Source organism: Canis lupus, chromosome 1 (assembly GCF_003254725.2).
Source record: "Canis lupus dingo isolate Sandy chromosome 1, ASM325472v2, whole genome shotgun sequence".
Taxonomy (NCBI): domain Eukaryota; kingdom Metazoa; phylum Chordata; class Mammalia; order Carnivora; family Canidae; genus Canis; species Canis lupus.
In genome coordinates this window covers 89896087-89915000 of record NC_064243.1, presented here as the reverse complement: position 1 = coordinate 89915000, position 18914 = coordinate 89896087, and the positions used below count along the sequence as shown (strand labels likewise).

The following is an 18914-nucleotide window of genomic DNA, read 5'->3' as shown; positions in this document are numbered from 1 at the left end:
TGCTGGAGAGGGAAACCAAGCCAGAATCTTGACTGCTGGGCGGCGAGAAAACTGGGGCGTGGGGAGAGACGGGGGGGGGGGGGGGGGGGGAGAAGAGGATGTTAAAAGTGGCTAGTCTTTCTACATTCAGTATTCAATTAGGTTCCAACAAAGATAGAGGCGCTCGGCATTTCTATTCGGAGTTAAAAGTGTCTTTCTAGGCACTCATTAAAATCCCCAGTGCTTCTTTAGAATAAAAAGCGGCATTTCTGCACAATATCTATCTATTCAGTTGTCTAAGTTGAAAGGGAAAGTTAGGTAGCAGAGTTCTGGGTTTATGTGCATAAAGAAAAGAGGAAAAAAAAAAAAACAACCCCGTGAGCTCCCTCCCTCCCCTTCCTTGGGGAAAACTATTTCCACCCTTCACTGAACCCCTCCCCTTTATGTAAAGGATGCTAATAGAACTTGTCTTGTCAAATGATCCATCTGACAAATTACCCCAAGCAAGACTCCACCCCATGTGTTTCTACTATTTGATAGGTAACCCTAAGTTTTTCAACAGATAGCAAGTGAACGTGGTAACTTAATAATAATATCCCTGTTACTTCTCTTTGACAAACAGGGACAAACACTTGCTCTTTACCTAACTTTTGAGGGCTAAGAAGCAGTAAACGGGAGGCAAACTTTCTTAAAAATGTAAAAAGTGAAAGGAATACCTTCACTAGAACAGAAGTCAGGTAAAGATTTTTAAAAGCCAATCTGTGAACGTAAAACTCCACCAGGACCCTGACATGAAAAGATGAAGGATGCTAATGTGCTGAACAATTTTTGCAACCTTACAAGCCACAGTAGATACAAAATTTAAGCAAAAGAGTCTCTGACCTTCTTAACCTTAGCCGAGTTCAGATCCACCCCCAGAACTCCCTTCCTGCCTAGTGTGAATGTAATTAAGGGGAAGCTGCAGTGGCAATTTCTCTCCTCATTAACTTCCTGATTGGTTTCAGCCTCAGGATTCTGCTGGGCAGTAGTTTGTCACCAATTCCAAATGGCCAATCGTTAATACTAATGTTTGTGTAACTAACTGCCAGCATCTGCCACGGCTTCTTGTACAACAATAATGGTGAAAGGGTACATTAGTGCTCCTGTGTTAATTCAGCTTGTGTTCATCAATAGGGAAATCTATGATGTAATTAGCAAAATGCACCGGGAGCTGAGTGCTGAAGTCATTTGTAGAGAACTAAATCATAGTAGAAGCTGCACCGGGTCCTGATGTGTTTGCCATCAATACTTATTATGTTTGGGATTTAATAAGGTATATTACCGTGCTGAAAAGAGACCTTTTTACAAGAGAACACTATTTACGCTTGTTATGGGTTTGGAAAAGGTTTTGCTGCAGCCAGTGGAACCGCGCAGAACTAAGAGGACAGAGCTGGGATTTAAGCGGCGGACCCTGAACCACGCCACTGGACCGAATTATCTCCGAAAGCCTCGTTCTTCTAATATGATCTAGGGATGGGACAGACAGAGGGACGGAGAGTTCTGTAGGGCCACCTCACACACCTCTTCAAATAAGGAAAGGCATGACCTGCAAACTTAGAAGTCAGTAAATCTGAGAAACAACAATTCAGGCAATTTCCTGACCAGCAATTACCTTTGATACGGATACTATTTGTTTAGTAACTTAAAGAAAAAGCAAGAGTCAAGTGTGAGAGCTTTTTTTAAAGAAATTTTTTTAAAGTAGAACGCTGTTAAATAGTACTTAACAGATGCCAGAAGGTGTATACGTGCGTGTATAAATACATAACAGCAACCAAAAAAAAAAAAAACCCACCCAAAAACCTGGCAACCCATGGCATCTGAAGCCTTCATTTTATTGCAGTTCATAAAGGCTAAATTGGAATTGTTATATGGATTCCAAATTCCTTGCAAATCCAAGATGATTTATGAGTTGTGCTACATGCATAGGATGTTGGAGATACAAAGGAACATCCCAACGCTCTGCCATCTTGGAGGACAAGATGGGTTTCACCAGACAGAGCTGGAGAGCCACCGAAGAGCCAATGGGGAGAGTCCATGAGTTACTCTGTTCACTGGCCCCTACCCCACCTCACACCAGTGACAGAAGTTCCTCTGTCTAGAAACCATGGGGACAGGAGGGAAGAACATTTACCGCCTACTTCTGGTAGGCAACACTCCCTGGCTGAAGTATGCAATCCTCCAACCATCTACTGACAGAATTATTCTCCCCAATTGACACAGGGGACCCTGTGGGGCATGTGGCACTGGTCAGCCAGACCCTTGACCCTCAGCCTCATCCACCTTGTACCGTCCCACCCTTGGCCACCACATGTCACATGTAGTCACTGGCTATGGAACCTTCCTAGTACCTGAGTTCAAGGAGGCAAATAAGTGACCCATGTCAGACTAATGCAGCAGCGAGGCGGGAGTGGGTGAGTGCTCCCTGATGTGTGCTGAGCCCCAGGCCTGCCTCCTGCCTTCACGGGACCTAAGGGATGCCCCCCCTCCTTACCCTCGGCCATAAGCACCCCCCACTCCCATTTAGCTGACCTGTGACCCAACACAGTAGAGGCAGGAATTCTGCAAAAGGAAGACAACAGGGGAGGTAATGCAATTCAGATTAAAATAATAGCTGATTTGGCCTCAGTTTGCCTTGTGGGTGTTTTCTTGGAAAGTGTTCCTGAGACTCGAGGTACACAGACACACACAGTGACAGAGAGAGGTCCCCTGCTTCCTTCACGCGTGACAGCGCTCTGGAGAGGATGCAAATACATAAACTCGGCCTGTTTTGGCAAATGCCAGTATTTTTCAGTGTCTCTCCACTCAAACGTACATCTACATCTATGTTGTTTTTACTTTTGTTCAAGGCTTAGTTAGCATCACCTTCAAAAAGTGAGCTGCTGAAGTTAGGGACGGTGTTTGTTGAACTCGGTTTGTGTGCCCTCCCCCTATAGTAGTTACAGTAAACATCGCCTCCGTGTTCAGATCTATTTTACAGCCACCCTTAAAGGTACCCTATCCGTTTTAATGCAGCTTCATTAAATTTTGTTGGGGGATCCCTGGGTGGCGCAGCGGTTTGGCGCCTGCCTTTGGCCCTGGGCGCGATCCTGGAGACCCGGGATCGAATCCCACGTCGGGCTCCCGGTACATGGAGCCTGCTTCTCCCTCTGCCTGTGTCTCTGCCTCTCTCTCTCTCTGTCTGTGTGTGACTATCATAAATAAATAAAACATTAAAAAAATTTTTTGTTGGGGGAAGAGTAATCATTGATCACGGTAAATCATTTGATATCAATTAAACATTCAAAAGTCAGAATTATCCTTTCTGCTTTTCAGGTGGATTCCAATGAGCCTGACACAAGGCTATGTTCCTCCTAATTATTTTGTAAAAATGCTAATGCCCTGTCATAGTCAGTGGGACTGTAGGAAAAGGTACACTGCTAGTAGCACTAGAAATCAGTCTTTCTGGACCACAATCTAGTGACGTGTATTAAGAACGGTAAAAACCGTCCATCCCTCTCTGACTTGGTAATTCCACTTTGGGGAATAAGCGCCAAGAAAGAAAGAAAAATTGGCCCAGAGATGCTCAACATACAATTGTTTGCATCCTTGAAGATCTTAGTGCTCTGCTGGGGGGGGGGGGACGGATGGAGGGAGGGTCATTCATAGGCAATAAACCAGTCAGGAATCTGCCCTCGCTCCACCTCAGGCAGGCTCCTGGCATTTACAGAAATGGCAGAAATGACTGACTTCTGGAGGCTGAAGTAGAGACTAAAAAGTACGAAACAGAAAAATGTGACCCTTGAAGGGTGCCTAGCTGGCTCAGTGGTTGAGCAACTGCCTTCGGCTCAGGGCCTGATCCTGGGGTCCTGGGATCGAGTCCTGCATCGGGCTCCTCATAGGGAGCCTGCTTCTCCCTCTGCCTGTGTCTCTGCCTCTCTCTGTGTCTCTCATGAATAAATAAATAAAAAATCTTTTTTTTTTTTTTTTTTAAAAGAGAGAAGTAGGCAAACCTCCTCTGAGGCTGAACCCAGATGGAACCAGCAAGCCCAGTTCGTTTTTTCTCAAGTAGCCGATTTGTCTACAGAAGCTAAAGGGGCTTTTCTTCTACTAGTATTTAAAAACAAACAAAAAAACCTTACACATAATCACTCTTACCAGTGCTGGGGGGCGGATTTTTTTAAAAGATGGTTCCAGCGATACTATCTAACCATCTTACTGGCCCCACCTCCCCGAAACCCACCTCGCTAAAAAACAAAACAAAAACCACTCTAACTGCTAAATCTTTCGACATTGCCAAGACCCCTGACTTTTAACTTGAATGATGTGTTGGAAGTCAGTGGCCTGGAACAAATCATTCTCCTCCAGTGATGTGAGAAAACAGGATATTCATGCTTGAGAAAAATTCTCTTCCTCTCCATGTTAAATACTGTTAGACGCCCACTAAGAAACCATTCACAAATATAAGAACGCAGGGGGCATTCTGCAGTTGCGCGCAGCTCCGCACCTAGACGTGGACGGGAAAACTCGAGTGCTGGCCGCGGGTTTCCCGACTTTGCAGGCCTCCGAGTCTGCCGAAAAGCGAATGAAAATTTCTCAAACGACAACTTTTTCCGCTTCGTGGTAACTGTCTTGTTTGGAAATAAAATCACGTCCAATCAACACCACTTAGCAGACATTTAATGTTTCACAATGGGATTCTTTTCCAGAGCAGAACTGCTGCCCTTCTCACTAACATCTAAAATAATTAGGATTATCGGAGCCGTCCGAAGCTTGGCAGGTTCAGTTTGTACTTTCAAACAGCATTAATTCTTGGCACTCGGAACAAGGGATAAAAGGTAAAGATATGAATGGAGATCTTTATTCAACCCCATCTATCACGGATTAGCTCATTCTTTTCCAGTTCATGCCTGCACTCTAGTTAAGAGCAGGGCTAAGCTGTAACTGATGTAATTAGAAGCCACAAGCTGAAAAAAATAGCCCTTTATTCATCTCCCTGCATTTACTATATATTTGCTTAAAAATTATGTATGTATGTGTGTGTGTATATATATATAATATATATTATATAAAATATATAAAATCTTTGAAACAATTAAATGTATGTTTTTTGGGTTTTGTTTTTTTGTTTTTTGTTTCCATGTACGGGTAATGAAAGGGTAGTGACAAAGCAAGGGCTGGTGAGGATTACGCTCTCCTTGAAAACACATCTTCACGGGCAGCTGGAAAATCTAACACCCATTCTGAGAGGGGCCAGCGCCGGGCTCTGCATGTGCTGGAGGGAAGTGGCCGGGCCGGTAAATGAGGGTCCCTGTGGTGGGGAGCAGGCTCGCAGTGCCTCTCCCCCCACTCGGCCACCACGAGCTGTGCAAGCACCGGCAACGGCCACTTCCAGAAACTAAGTGAGCTCCTGAGAGAAAAGTACGCTTTTTGTGCGCTAGTAACAAACACAGTACCTCTCTCCCTCTCAATTCCGTGTACGACGTGGATACGCAACTCACAAATTACACCAGGACAACGCTTTCGTCCTCAAAATGAGCAGAAGCCCGTCGAGCACCCCGCAGGAGCCTGCTGGAGAGGTCTGCGGCCTGGGAGGCGGACGACATGGGCGCCTGGCCGGGCCTGGCTGTGGCTGCACACCAGCCAGCTCCCCTGCTGCTCCAGGAAATACGGGGTGACACACCACACCCGCTCCCTGACACAGGTCAACACAAAGGCAAGAACATATTTTTGACTGTTTTAATGTAATGCACAAAAAAGGACAAGTGAGAAGGGACGCCCTTCAGACTTCCCCCCAAACCTAGGACCCGGGCAGAATCATCTGAGCCCCCAGCCTGCCCCCTGCATGACACACACTCCTGGACCATGGCATGGAGGCTCCTTAATTACTTCTTATGGGGGACAGTTATAAAATCGACTGGAGTGTCAAGAATAAGCCATGTGCTGTCCTGACAGGTGCTCAGCACCTCTGAGGGCCTCCTGCTCAGCCCCCCTCCAGCCTCCTGCCCAGCAGCAGCAGCAGCTGTGGTGGCTCCCTGACCCCACACTGTCACCATCAGCCGGGGAGACTTCTCTCAGCAACCCCTTCACTCCTGGATAATCTCTGAAGTGAGCAGGTGCACAGGAGGGGTTAACTCATCATGACTGGCCCGGCGGACTTGTCTCACTCACGCAGAGAGGCAGCATGTGGTGATACGCACAATCCAAACACTCACATTTCCTCCCTGTGCTTTAACAAAATATACTCAGTCTTAAAGCCTATACGCGGTGTGACTTTTAATTCTCTCAGGTAACAGCATCCTGAGATAAATCCTCACGATGGCCGACTCTGCTCTACGTGGCCCTCCAGCGAACTAGACACAAAGCTGCCTTATATAGAGGAAATCCCCTATACAACCTGAGGGATGGGATGAGCATGCTTGGCTTTGGTTTCCCCACTGTGACACGAGGCTAACCACAGGCCACCGTGATAATTAGTACCAGTAATTAGCTTCCTTATTCTGTTTGTCTGCAGTCTGTCTCAATGTCTTAAAGTTAGAAGATCCTGGCTTTTGAAGGTACAGGAATTCAATAAGGATTTAGTACGGGGTCTGCTCACACATACATGTGCCCTCCTGGGAATGAGGAACACACTCGTACCTCACTGGGCCTATGGCACAGCCGGGGCATCACAAATTCCTCCCTTGGACAATAGGTCCCTTGTGATAAAAGCTCTGCTTTTTTTCATCTTGGGGGCGGGGGGACGGGGTGTGTAACAGGATGGCTGGTGTCAAATCAAAATCAAACAGCAGAACGTCGGTGGACGTGCTTTATAAACCATACAAAAAAACAGTGTTATCATCTAGTGATCAAGCAAACCATCCCTTCAGACAGTGGTATCCGGAAGCAGGAAGATCTCTTCTGTTGGAGCTTAAATTTGTCCCAAAAGGTGGGAACTCTGGGAAGGAAGGGGCGGAGGTGTCAATGCTCCAAAAGAAGGAGGGGGTCTCACCAGTTCTTGATCTACAGCCACTGGGTACCCGGAGCCCTGAGAATGGAGGCTTGCAGGGGTAGCAGAAGCTGACCCTTGGTCAGAATGCGACAGGACAGAGCCAGGGCCAGCTGGGTAGGCTTTGTTTGGTCAGTTCCACACCCTCTCCGTGCCTCAGTTTCCATGTCTGTAAAATGGGGACAAGGTCGAGCACTTAGGAAAGATGGTTCTACACAAAACGGTGAGGCGGGCCCCATAAAGCCTGATGCCGCTGAAAGGCCCCCATGAAAGTCATATCAAGCGTCATGGTTTGGTGACCACATGTGGGGCCCAGCTACGGCAGCTCCTCAGCGCTGAGCCCAATCCCTTGCACCACCTCCCAGGCCCCGGCCTCCTCCCCACAGCCCTCAGTGGCCAGTTCCCAGAAACTGTGGGCTCTGACATCAGACAGCAGCACCTCAATCAACACTGGAGTCTCTTTAACTGTAAAAGGAGGACAATAATTATGTCTTGTGAAGCTGCTTTGAGGACTGAGAAGGTAGATGACAAAAGAGTTTGCCACCATGAAGACTCTACGTACTGGTTGGTCATCATGACCCCCGCACCCCCACTGAGTCTGCAAACTTGTGCAAAAGCAGCAGCAGCAGGGAGAGTGAGTCTACCATAGCACCAAGAAATTAGCCAGATTTGTATTAACACTGGTTGAGAAAGGAACAAACAAAAAAAGAATTAAGTGACAACACAGCTCAAACGTCCCTGCATGTTCTCAGAAGAGGCTCAATTCTGACATTCAGGGCAAAGGGACACCTACTTCATTTGTCCTTCTTTCCACACCCAGAGACTGACAGTTAAAACAAATCCCAAGTTGAAAGCTGAGCCCGTCAGTTTGTGCTTTCTACAGCATCATGCTTGGCGCCCGAGTTACATGTAACACTTCCCGAGGCTGGGCCAACAGCCCAAAGCCACGGCTGAACCAGCCGAGCCATCAGAGCCTCGTGGCAGAAACAGGAAGTCAGTCTACAAGGTGGAAGACAAACATCTGGGAAATCAGGCCAAGAACGTCTACCGTATATTGGCCGGGTGCAGTGCACACAGTGGGTGCTTCACAATGGATGCGCGTGTGGGGGAAAGACCACGGGATTTAGTCTCGTAAGATGTGCCGTGACCACAGGACAGGGCTCGCCCGCACGCCAGCAGGAGTTGGGAGGACTACGAAGTGCACGGGCTCTACTGAATTCCACCTGTGTCTTTCCTGCACAGACTCCAAGCAAAGCCTGGCCACGGAGGCAGAGAAAAAGCCACATCCAACACCCGCTGGGACGCACAGTGGAACCGCGATCTCGGCCTGGGCCACGGCCAAGGAGCCTGGCTCCTGGTGAGCACATGGGACCGTGTTCCTGGGGGACTCTGGAATGCCTCAGGTCCAGGAGCAGCACCACAATGGGGTGGTCCCACGTGCGGCTGCAGCGGCCAATGGTGTAAACACGTATGGGACAGAACCACAGAAAGTAAAGCAGACCAGGGCAAATGAGGCTCAACGGTCATCTCTGGAGTAGATTTCCCATTTGATCCCGGGATCTGAGAAAACAGGAGGAATCACACCCACAAAGCAGGCTGTACGTGGCATCTGCCACTCTGGAGAACACACTGGAGAACTGGCCTGGCTCTGTCCGATATCCTGCAATGAGAGACAGATTGCAAGTAGTCCTGCGCTTCTCGCTGAGAAGCAGGAAGGGTTACAGAGGTTTCAGCCTTAAAGGGGGGGGGGGGGAGAGAGAGAGAGAGAGAGAGTGATGGAAATGTCAACCTGGAGGGGCTTCTGGTGAAGGCTAAGAAAAAGGATACAAGTTTTGGAGGCAACCCCACAGCCAGGAGGGCAGGTCACAAGAACAGGGAGCGCCGCCTACGAACCCAGCACCCAGAACGAGCTCGATTCTCGACCAATCCACCAGCCAGTGGGCTGCCTTTCACCCTGGAATTCTATCATCTTCCCTAAAACACGCGGTTTCACAAAACGTTTAGGATACGCAGTGTTAGCCGTGTGGTTTTAAAGCAGTTTCTCATTTAGAAGTAGCCTGAGACTTTGCCGCTGAAATGGATAAGGGAAAAAGTTGGCGAGCCACTTCTCCAATAGAACTTGCATACAATCTGCAGCTTGTAATTTAAAAGTAAACACTGTGCCCCCAAAGGATACGCTAGAAGCAGAGTAGAGAATGTTGTCGGGTATATTATTTTATCTTTACCACCCGGGGACTCAAGTCTTCTTTCAAAAAAGCAAATACAAAACTCCCAGTACTGGCTATCATGCTATGCCAACTTTTCGTTCTCCTTTCTAGCTAGCGTTACAGGAAATCTAAGACTAGTAATTATTAATATTTTCCTCTGGTTCAGAATAAGGAAGCAGACGCCAGGACACATCTAAATAAAACATACACCAGATGAAATCAGTCAGGATAGGAAATTCTAGGCATTTCCAGACAGGAGGGTACATGCCTACTCACAGCCACACAAGCTATTTCACCACCTAAATACATCACGGCCATCATCGACGGATAAGGTAAGTTCAGGTTACAAGAATAAGAATACGCTGTTTCGAAATGGTTCACGTTAAGAATGAAGAGAAATAACAAAATAAGAGCACAACGTATCCGTTTTTTTTTTTCCAAAAGACAATTTCTACAGGGTGCCTAAGACCTCCCCTCCCAAAAAAATCAGTATATATATATCTCTGAAATATTTTTTATGTAAAGCATCATCTTTTCAATTAGCCCCCAAGAAAGGACTTCGACCCTTTTCTGTGTGTCTGGTTCATCTGTGGCTGATTGAGGCTTTCAGGGAATGCACCTTCTTCCCTCCAGGCCACTGTGCTACTTTTGCACTGTTTGAAGAGCGAAGAGCTCACGTTTGGACAAGTATTTTGGTTTGCCTTCCAGAAAAATTTCCTTTCTCTCCTCAACTGCAGCCTGTCTGAAGCCAAAGTTAATGGTGGCTGGTGCTTAGGGCTCCGCAGAATGACCCCCTCCAGCCTCTTTGGGTGAGAAGCTCCCCCACAGGCAAGGCAGGTGCTGGTCACTGAGCCCCGCTCTGATGTGACGAAAACTGATACTGGCAGGTATTTGCCAGCACGTGAGACAAATTTTTACTTCGCTCTTTCTTCCTCTGATCAACAGATTAGTTTCTCTTTCAGGATTTTCATTTTCTTGGGGCACCTGGGTGGCTCAGTGGTTGAGCATCTGCCTTCGGCTCAGGGCGTGATCCTGGAGTCCTAGGATCGAGTCCCGCATCAGGCTCCCTGTGAAGAGCCTGCTTCTTCCTCTGCCTGTGTCTCAGCCTCTCTGTTTTTCTCATGAAAAATAAATAAAATCTTTGAAAAAAGGACTTTAGTTTAGTTTTTAAATTTTTCTTATTGTGGTAAAACACACATGACACAAAACAGATCATTTTAACCATTTTTAAGCATACATTTCGGGGGGGTGTGTGTATTAGGTCTAGACACTGTCATGCACCTGCCATCTCCAGAACGTTTTCATCTTCCCATTCCCACCAAACAAGAACTGTCCTTTCCTTCCTCCCTCAGCCCCTGGGAACCAACCTTCTACATCCTGTCTCTGTGGGTGCGACAACTCCAGGAATCTCACATAAGTACAGTCACCCAGTGTTTGTCATTTTGTGACTGGCTTATTGTAGTACACATCGTCCTCAAGGTCCATCCATGCTGTAGCTTGTGACAGGATTTCCTTCCCTTTGAAGGCTGAAGAATGTCCCACTGTGTGTAGACACCACACTTAGACTATCCATTCATCTATCCATGAGTAGGTGGGCAGTGTCTGCCTCTGGCTACTGTGAATAATGCTGGTGTGATCGGTGGTGTTCCAATATCTGTTATTCAAGACCATATGGCAGTTCTTTGGAGCACATCCCCAGAAGTGGGATTGCTGGATTATAGAGTAATTCTAGATTTAGTTTTTTTTCAGGAACTAAGAGAATGTTTCACACAGCAGCATCCCTACCAGCGACACACAGGGGTTCCAATTTCTCCGCATCCTTGTTAACACTATTTTTTTTTTTAAATAATAGTCATCCTAATGAGTATTTGGTCTTTTTTAAAAAAAATAGATTTACTTATTTTATTTTTATTTGTTTTAAAGATTTATTTATTTATTCATGAGAGACACAGACATAGAGAGAGGCAGAGACACAGGCAGAGGGAGAAGCAGGCTCCCTGCGGGGAGCCTGATGTGAGAATTGATCCCAGGACCCTGGGATCACAACCTGAGCCAAAGGTAGGTGCTCAAACACTGAGCCACTATAGAATAAATCCCTAGATTTACTTATTCTAGAGAAAGAGCAAGCACGAGTGGGAGGGGCAGAGGGAGAGGGAGAAGCAGGCTCCCCACGGAGCAGGGAGCCCGACATGGGGCTTGATCTCAGGACCCTGGGACCACGACCTGAGCTGAAACCAAGTCAGACTGAGCCACCCAGGCGCCCGTGGGATTAATCTCTTCCCTCGATTTCTCCCCACACTTCTTAATGCTTACTGCTCTGTCTCCACTGTATGACCACCAAATTTAACTCAAGGGTTGGCCTCACCGCCCACTTGCTGGGTTCTGCCCGACAAGCTGGTGGCTGTCTTATTCCCAGGCAAGTCTTCCCCAGGTCACCCATGACGTGCTAATCACAGCCCCAGTTGCCCTCGTCTTCCCTCCTCCCCTCGGGAGCACTGGACTTGTGACCTTGCCTCTTCCCTCTACCTTCTACTGTGGCTCTCCTGGCTTTTGCCCCCATCCATCGCTTCTCTAGCCTCTACCCTAGACTTCCTCCAAACCGCATGACTCGTCACCCCTTGTCACACAAGCTTTATCATCTTCTTGCAAATGACTCCTTCACAATTTATAGCTCTTGCCCTGATTTCTCACAGAGAACTACTTCTGTATTTTGGTACCTGCTGGACATCTCCCATCTGGCTGAGCTTCTTGGACTATAAACTCACTGTGTTTATTTTTGTTATTATTTTTTAAGATTTTATATATTTATTCATGAGAGAGACAGAGAGAGAGGCAGAGACACAGGCAGAGTGAGAAGCAGGCTCCCTGCAGGGAGCCCGATGTGGGACTCGATCCCAGGACCCCAGGATCATGACCTGAGCCAAAGGCAGATGCTCAACCACTGAGCCATCCAGGTGCCCCAAATTCCCTGTGTTTAAAATTAAACCCATTACCTTTCCCTGCAGAGTAAACCCAATCCTCTTCTCTTGGGTCCTGAGCACACTCCCTTCAAGCTCCAAGCCTCAGGATTCTCTTAGGAAATTCCTCCCATCACGTCCCTCCCACCTCCGAGCACTGGCAAGAAGTCCTGCTCACGTGAAGCCCACAGAGCTCTCCTTTCCAGCCCCTATCCCTCCACACCCCAGACTGCATCCCACCCCTCATTCCCTTGTACCTAATCTGCTAGCATCTGGTTGTCCTCTCTCTCTATGCACTTTCTCCTGGATGGCCACGGTACTTCTAGAGGCCTGTCTCTTTTCCTCAATCAACACCTCTCGTGGCATCTGGAAAAGTCCAAACTTGCTGGCCTGGCCTGGACTCTGAGGAGCAACCTGATTTCCCACATCTCCCCTGCTCTTGAACCATGTACCAGACTCAATCCACTCTCTACCCCAGCACAGATCCTGCCTTTGATATGAGCTTGTGCTGGTCCCACTGGCCCCCAATCTCCACAGGTCAAACCCAGCTCAACCACTGAGCCACCCTGGTGCCCCTGCCTGTACCTGTGGTACTGTAACTTCCACCCTCCTGTCCCTTCCTCCTGCCATCATTGACCTATCAACTCTCCCCACAGAACAGGGTAGAGGGCTCCTGGGTGACTCAGCATCTGACTTGATCTCAGCTCAAGTCCTGATCTCACGGTCATGGGTTTGAGTACCACGTTGGGCTCTGCACTGGGCATGGAGTTTACTAAAAAAAAAACAAAAAACAAACAAACAAACAAAAAACAGGGTACAGGATCCATGTAATATTTGTCTCTGGGGCCTTTCGGTGGCCACCAGTTAAAAGCCTTACCTCTGGTAAGCCCTCAACAAGTAGTAGTTGATGAACGAGAGAATGAATAGCTCGCTGGTCAAAGCCAGCTGATCTGTTTCCTGGACCCCAACCAATCATGACCAGCACAGGAGACGAGTGTGCACAAGAACAACAGCCGAGGGGCAGCTGTAAGGAAGGGGCAAAAGGAAGGCTGCCAGCCCACGTCCAGGAAAGGGTAAGGGGCCAGGCGAGCCAGAGCACACTGATAGATGTGACAATGAACCTGAGTCCTCAAGAAAGGTTCAGCATCCTGAAGGCAAAAAGAGGAGAATCCACATATAAACCTCCCTGTTGTCATAGGTGGGAGGCAGGGAACTTTGGCAGTGGCAGGAGAAACGGTCACTCATTCCATTTATATATGAAACAGCTAATTTCTCAAAGACAGAGAATGAACGAGGCATCATGAAGCTATTTTTTTTTTTTTTTGACAAGAAGGTGGGGAGGAACAGAGGGGGAGGGAGAGAGGGAATCTTAGCAGGTTCCATGCCCAGGAGTCCAATGAGGGGCTCGATCTCACCACCCTGAGATGAGGACCTGAGACGAAATCAAGAGTCAGATGCTCAACCGACTGAGCCACCCAGGCGCCCCTGGCTTTATTTATTTATTTATTTTTAAGATTTTATTGATTTATTCATGAGAGATAGAGAGGCAGAGACAGAGGCAGAGGGAGAAGCAGGCTCCCTGTAGGGGGCCCGATGTGGGACTTGATCCCAGGACCCCAGGTTCACACACTGAGCCAAAGGCAGATGCTCAACCAGTGAGCCACCCAGGGGCCCCCACTTTAGTTTCTTTCACTGCGGCTACTATCCTACAGTTTGGATGGACTACAGTTTATCAGTTAATTTCTCTATTGACAGTCATGTTTTGTACAAATGCTGCAGTTTCCTTATATACACTTGCTGGTGTTTTTCTGGGGTGACGCTGCAAAGGGGCATTTCAAAGAAAGCCTGCATCTCAGACTGTATTACATGTCGCCCTCTGAGCCGCCACACTGGGCTGCATGGTTTGCTAACAGATGCACGTGAAAATGCAGCTTTCCCTCAACTCTTGCTAGCATGGGACTATCGACCATCTGTATTTGGGCCAATCTACTGGGTGGACTGGAGTCCAGTGGTGGGCCCCATTTCCATCAGAGAGCCGAACCGCCTCTTGAGAAATTTGGCAGGAGGGGAGGTGCCCTGGTCTAGTGACTGGACCATGCATGAGGCATCGGGCCACTGCATGGTCTTGTCCACCACTGCTCCTTTCCTGTCCCTGCTGGGAGAGGACAAGAGCAGGTACCAGACCCCAGGCCAAGCCCCCCCTGCACAGTCCATTTGTGCCTAACTGCCAGCTTGCACTGGATCCCAGCCAGCGTTCACGTAAGAACACCAGTTCTGGCACAAGCAAAAGTGCATGTAAAGAGCCCAGCAATTCTCATCTCTGTAGCTGCTCTTGTCACTAGAGGACCTGGTCTAAGGAGGTGACCCTACCTGCTTTCTCGCTGACACATTGCAGAAACTGTGCGCTCACTGCAGCTGAAAATAAGCTCTCTCTGTAGGAAAGGCTGTGGATGCTAAGGGGGGGGGGGTATCCAGGCCCAAGAGGTCAAGCGGACAAAGGCTGAGGTTTACATGCAAGAGCAGTGGTGGACACTCCGCCAAGAACTGGATTCACAAATGAAGCCCACGAAGATATGGAGGAACCAGCAGTGTTAGGAGACACGTTGTGAAAAACAAGCTGATGTGGTTTCCACTGTGTCATCCTAACATGACACATACACTGTCACAGACACGAAGCCACTTTAGAGAGCCTTACCAAGACGGAGAGATTCCCATTTAGAGGCAGAATGAACTTAGTCTGTTATTGACAAAAACATTAATGTCTCTATTAGGAAAAAAAAAAAAGTACTAATTCCTTGCTTCTGAAGACATCCTGATGTTAAACCACCCAGCTGTTTCGTATACTCCAGTGACTGTGAGCAGGTGCTTAACCCTTTAAAGCCTATGTTAAGAAACTGCAACACAGAATTTTCATCCTAGGAGAGAAGGTACAGGTCACAGAGCTCAACCTTCGAGCTTTAAAGATATGGAAGCTTGGGTAGCCCGGGTGGCTCAGTGGTTAAGTGCCGGCTTCAGCCCAGGGCGTGATCTGGAGACCCTGAATGGAGTCCCACGTCGGGCTCCCTGCATGGAGCCTGGTTCTCCCTCTGCCTGTGTCTCTGCCTCTCTCTCTCTGTCTCTCATGAATAAATAAATAAAATCTAAAAAAACAAAACAAAACCCCAGTAATTTGTGGAGTATTAAAAAAAATAATAAGTAAGTAAATAAATAAATAAAATAAAGATAGGGAAGCTGAGGCCCCAACGGTGACCTGCCCTCAAAGACAAATGCTGCACGAATCCGGGAGTCAATTGTTGTATCGTGAACCATTTCCTGACGCTCTGGTTTCGAGTCCGAGCAGGACGGGACTCCGTGCGGGTTTCAGTGATGGATGGGTCCTCCCCGCCGGTGCCCCGGTCGGGTGCTCCTGTTAGATGTATCAGGGGCCCTCGATACTGCTGACCGGTAGGTGCTGGAGCCTGCTGGGGTGAATTGGTTCATTTTTCATTGTCTCCATCTCGACTTCACGCAAGGTCATAAGAGGTGGAACCAGGTAATTACTTATCTACCCTGAAAATGCACCTACATGGATGTGCCCAGAGTTGGGCCTTCTCGTGTCTCCACGTGCCTAGGGGGGCATGCTGGCGGCAGGAGGTCTATGGGGTACATCCCGCCTTGCTGTCCACCGGCCCCTGCTCTCTCCTTGCTTGCTCAGACTGTCATCATTCTCTTATACCAGAGGAGGGGAAAAGCAAGCTTTTACATTAGGAAGGGTCTTTTGTCCTCCCCTCCCTTCCTCTCCTCTCCTGGGGCACAGGCAACTTGGCAAACATAAGGGGTCCTTTGAACCCTCTTTTTTTTTTATTTTTTTTATTTTATTTTATTTTATTTTTTTTGAACCCTCCTTGAACACGTTAGCATCTGGTAGCTCCCAGATTCCCAGAGCTTCTGGCTCTGTGTCAGACTCCCCTACGGGCCCTGCAGTCGAGGCAGAAGTCAGCACTCACCCCCCAGCCCCCGGCAGCCCCCCTGCTGGCCCAGGACACCCTGTCCCCTCCTCTGCAATCTGCTGCTGTGGGGCTCTGAAGGCTCTGCAGTAGGAGGATGCTGGGGAAGAGAAGGCAGGGATCTGCCAAGTGACTCCCACTTGATTTTCTGAAACACCCAGCATCTGACCATTAGCCACAAACAGATAAGTTGCCCCGACCCTTCACTGCACTGAATCACATGAGAGATTCCTGAAGTCTCTTTTGCTTGGAAAAGCGGCTTAAAAGATGTGAGAACCGGGGCAGCTGCCTCCTCCTGGATTCATTTTCAGCAGCTCAGATGATGCTTGGACATCAGTGCTGCCTATTTCAGCAAAACTGTGGCTTTCTGGGGGAGAACCCCGGGGGCAGCTTTGTGAAGGCGAAGAAGAGGAGAGTTGGAGGCAGGTGTTTCCCTGGGTGGTGTCTGCAGCAGGCAGGGTGCCACGCCGTGGCCTTGTGCGGGTCAGTCCCGGTTCGAGGCCTGAGGACAAATTCTGCCTCTGATGCTCAGCGCTCGTGGGACCTTGGATGCTAAGTACCACCTCTGGGCCTCAGTTTGTAAAATCTGCCAAGTGAACTTATTACTACCCACCTCCCCAAAGGGTTTTTGCGGAGACGATAAGCAAAGTACAGCCTGGAACACGATAGGGCCTCAATGAATGATAGCGATTATTACTAATAATTATGCTAATAAATAATGTGGGCTGAGGCTCATTTCACAAGCCTGCTTACCTAGGTCAGCATTCAGCTCCTGCTGGAGACCGGGGGTCCAGCCTTCCTAAGAATCCCTGTTTCATCCCGCAGTGTCCACTGCCTGCACTCATTACAGTGTTCCCTCCTATGGTTCATTCACGCAGGGCTGTGGAGGGCTGGGTTTCCAGAATGGCCTCTGTTCTTTAATTTCCTTTTATCCTTCCTTTCTTACTTTCTGCCTTTTTCTATCACTTTTTATTACTACAAAAATAATACATGTCTACAATACACATTTAGCAAACTACGTCCTTCCGTATTTGGTAATTTGACACAGAAGCTTCTAAGGACCTTTACATAAATGGGTGACTTTGGTTTCAGGGTGATAAATTTACCCCCTTACCTAATGCGAATATCTGTGTCTTTTCAATTTTACCTGGGTTTATTACTGTGAAAACTAGCACTTCTTCCTAATACCAATAATTAGAAATTCACTTTATTCGGTGCTGGGACAAATACTTCACTAGGATTCTGGAGCCTCAGTGAAGCGCTAGAAAACAGGAGTTACTGTTAGGAGAAAGTAACTGTGTTAGGACTTTGATTCTTTCAGTTCCAGAGGTTTTCTGGTTTGTTCTAGGACTGTTTTCTCATTAAGTCCCAGGAAGGGAGGCAGAGTCTTAGCTGGAGATTCTCTCACCAGTAGATGTTTTGAAGGCTGTGACTCAGAGAGAGAATGGGGACACAGGCTGTGCATGGGCCAGAATGTTTTTCCCACATGTTACAGAAACCTGACCTAGTCAAAGGGACACTCAAAACGTACCCACTTAGAAACAGTATGTCCTGGATACTGAGTGGTACTTAAGAGCACTTTAGAAATTTGGCAGCACTTTAGAAATTTGCCCTGCCCCCAGAGGACATCCCTGCAGTGTCCAGGTGTCCAGAAGCCACCTGTTTGGAATGAGAACATTGGCAAGAGGGTCAAAGCATGAAGCCACCATTTACCTCGTGAGTTAAATTCATCATTAGTGCTTCTCATCCAGAGCTCCAAGTGGTTCCGGGATGGACAGGACTGTTTCTGGAGCGGGTCGAGGTGAAGGGGAAGGTGTAATCTAGCAGAGGGGAGACCAGGGAAGAGGCCCAGGGACCACAGATTCCTAACAACAGACAAGAAGTGCGAACAGGTGAGAAAGACACAAAGGATCAGACAAGGGGCAACTGAGTGGCTCAGTGGTTGAGCCTCTGCCTTCGGCTCAGGTTATGATCCCAGGGTCCTGAGATCGAGTCCCACATTGGGCTCCCCACAGGGAGCTTGCCTCTCCCTCTGCCTCAATCTGTGTCTCTCATGAATAAATAAATAAAATCTTCAAAAAAACAAACAAAAGCACAAAGGATCAAACAATCAAGTAAAAACCCCACCACCTTCCTCCTGAGTTTGCTTCAGATGGCCGCTGGCATACATCTGAAGCACTTACTGATCACCTGCTCTCTTACTCTGCAATGGAACAAGTAGAGAAAGACGGTAATGTTGACTGAATACTTGGTATGTTTTATGTTTAATCGCAACAGCCTCTTACATTATTGTTTTCATCGATAGATGACGAGGAATCGAGGTTCCAAGTTATGAAATTATTCCCACGGTCACATCCCCAATAAGTGACCCAGCCGGAATCTGGTCCCAGGTGTCTCTGGTTACAGGTGTGTCTGGTGTTTTCCTTATGAGAACAGAGACTTGTTTTATTCACGGCCCTATACCCTGTGGCTATAGCCATGAGGGGGACAGAGCACATGCTTAATAAATATTCTAAGAATGAGGTAACTGGTTTGCACCACACTGCTTTTTTAATGCTTAAGAGTTTTATTTGTTTTTTGTTTTTTAAGATTTTATTTACTCATGAGAGACACACAGAGAGAGGCAGAGACACAGGCAGAGGGAGAAGCAGGCTCCCTGTGGGAGCCCAATGTGGGACTCGATACTGGGACTCTGGGATCATGACCTGAGCTAAAGGCAGATGCTCAACCATTGAGCCACCCGGGTGCCCCAACTTAGGAGTTTTAACTAGTTCTGTAGGTG

General features: G+C 47.9%; 1 protein-coding gene across 5 annotated transcripts in view; it reads right to left on the bottom strand.

The window, feature by feature from the left end:
* The window catches only part of DMRT1 (doublesex and mab-3 related transcription factor 1), a 113521-nt gene that overhangs the window by 1073 nt on the left and 93534 nt on the right, over window positions 1-18914 (bottom strand). For 3 of the 5 annotated variants that reach the window (XM_025423409.3, XM_025423405.3, XM_025423407.3), the window contains one exon: window positions 1-51. This exon is cut by the window's left edge and continues 1073 nt beyond it. In XM_025423409.3, the coding sequence (XP_025279194.1) occupies window positions 1-51 (51 nt within the window). Of the gene's footprint in view, window positions 52-5843; window positions 7152-17845; window positions 17998-18914 lie in introns of those variants that run through there. The other 2 variants (XM_025423408.3, XM_049092425.1) reach the window with 2 other exon arrangements.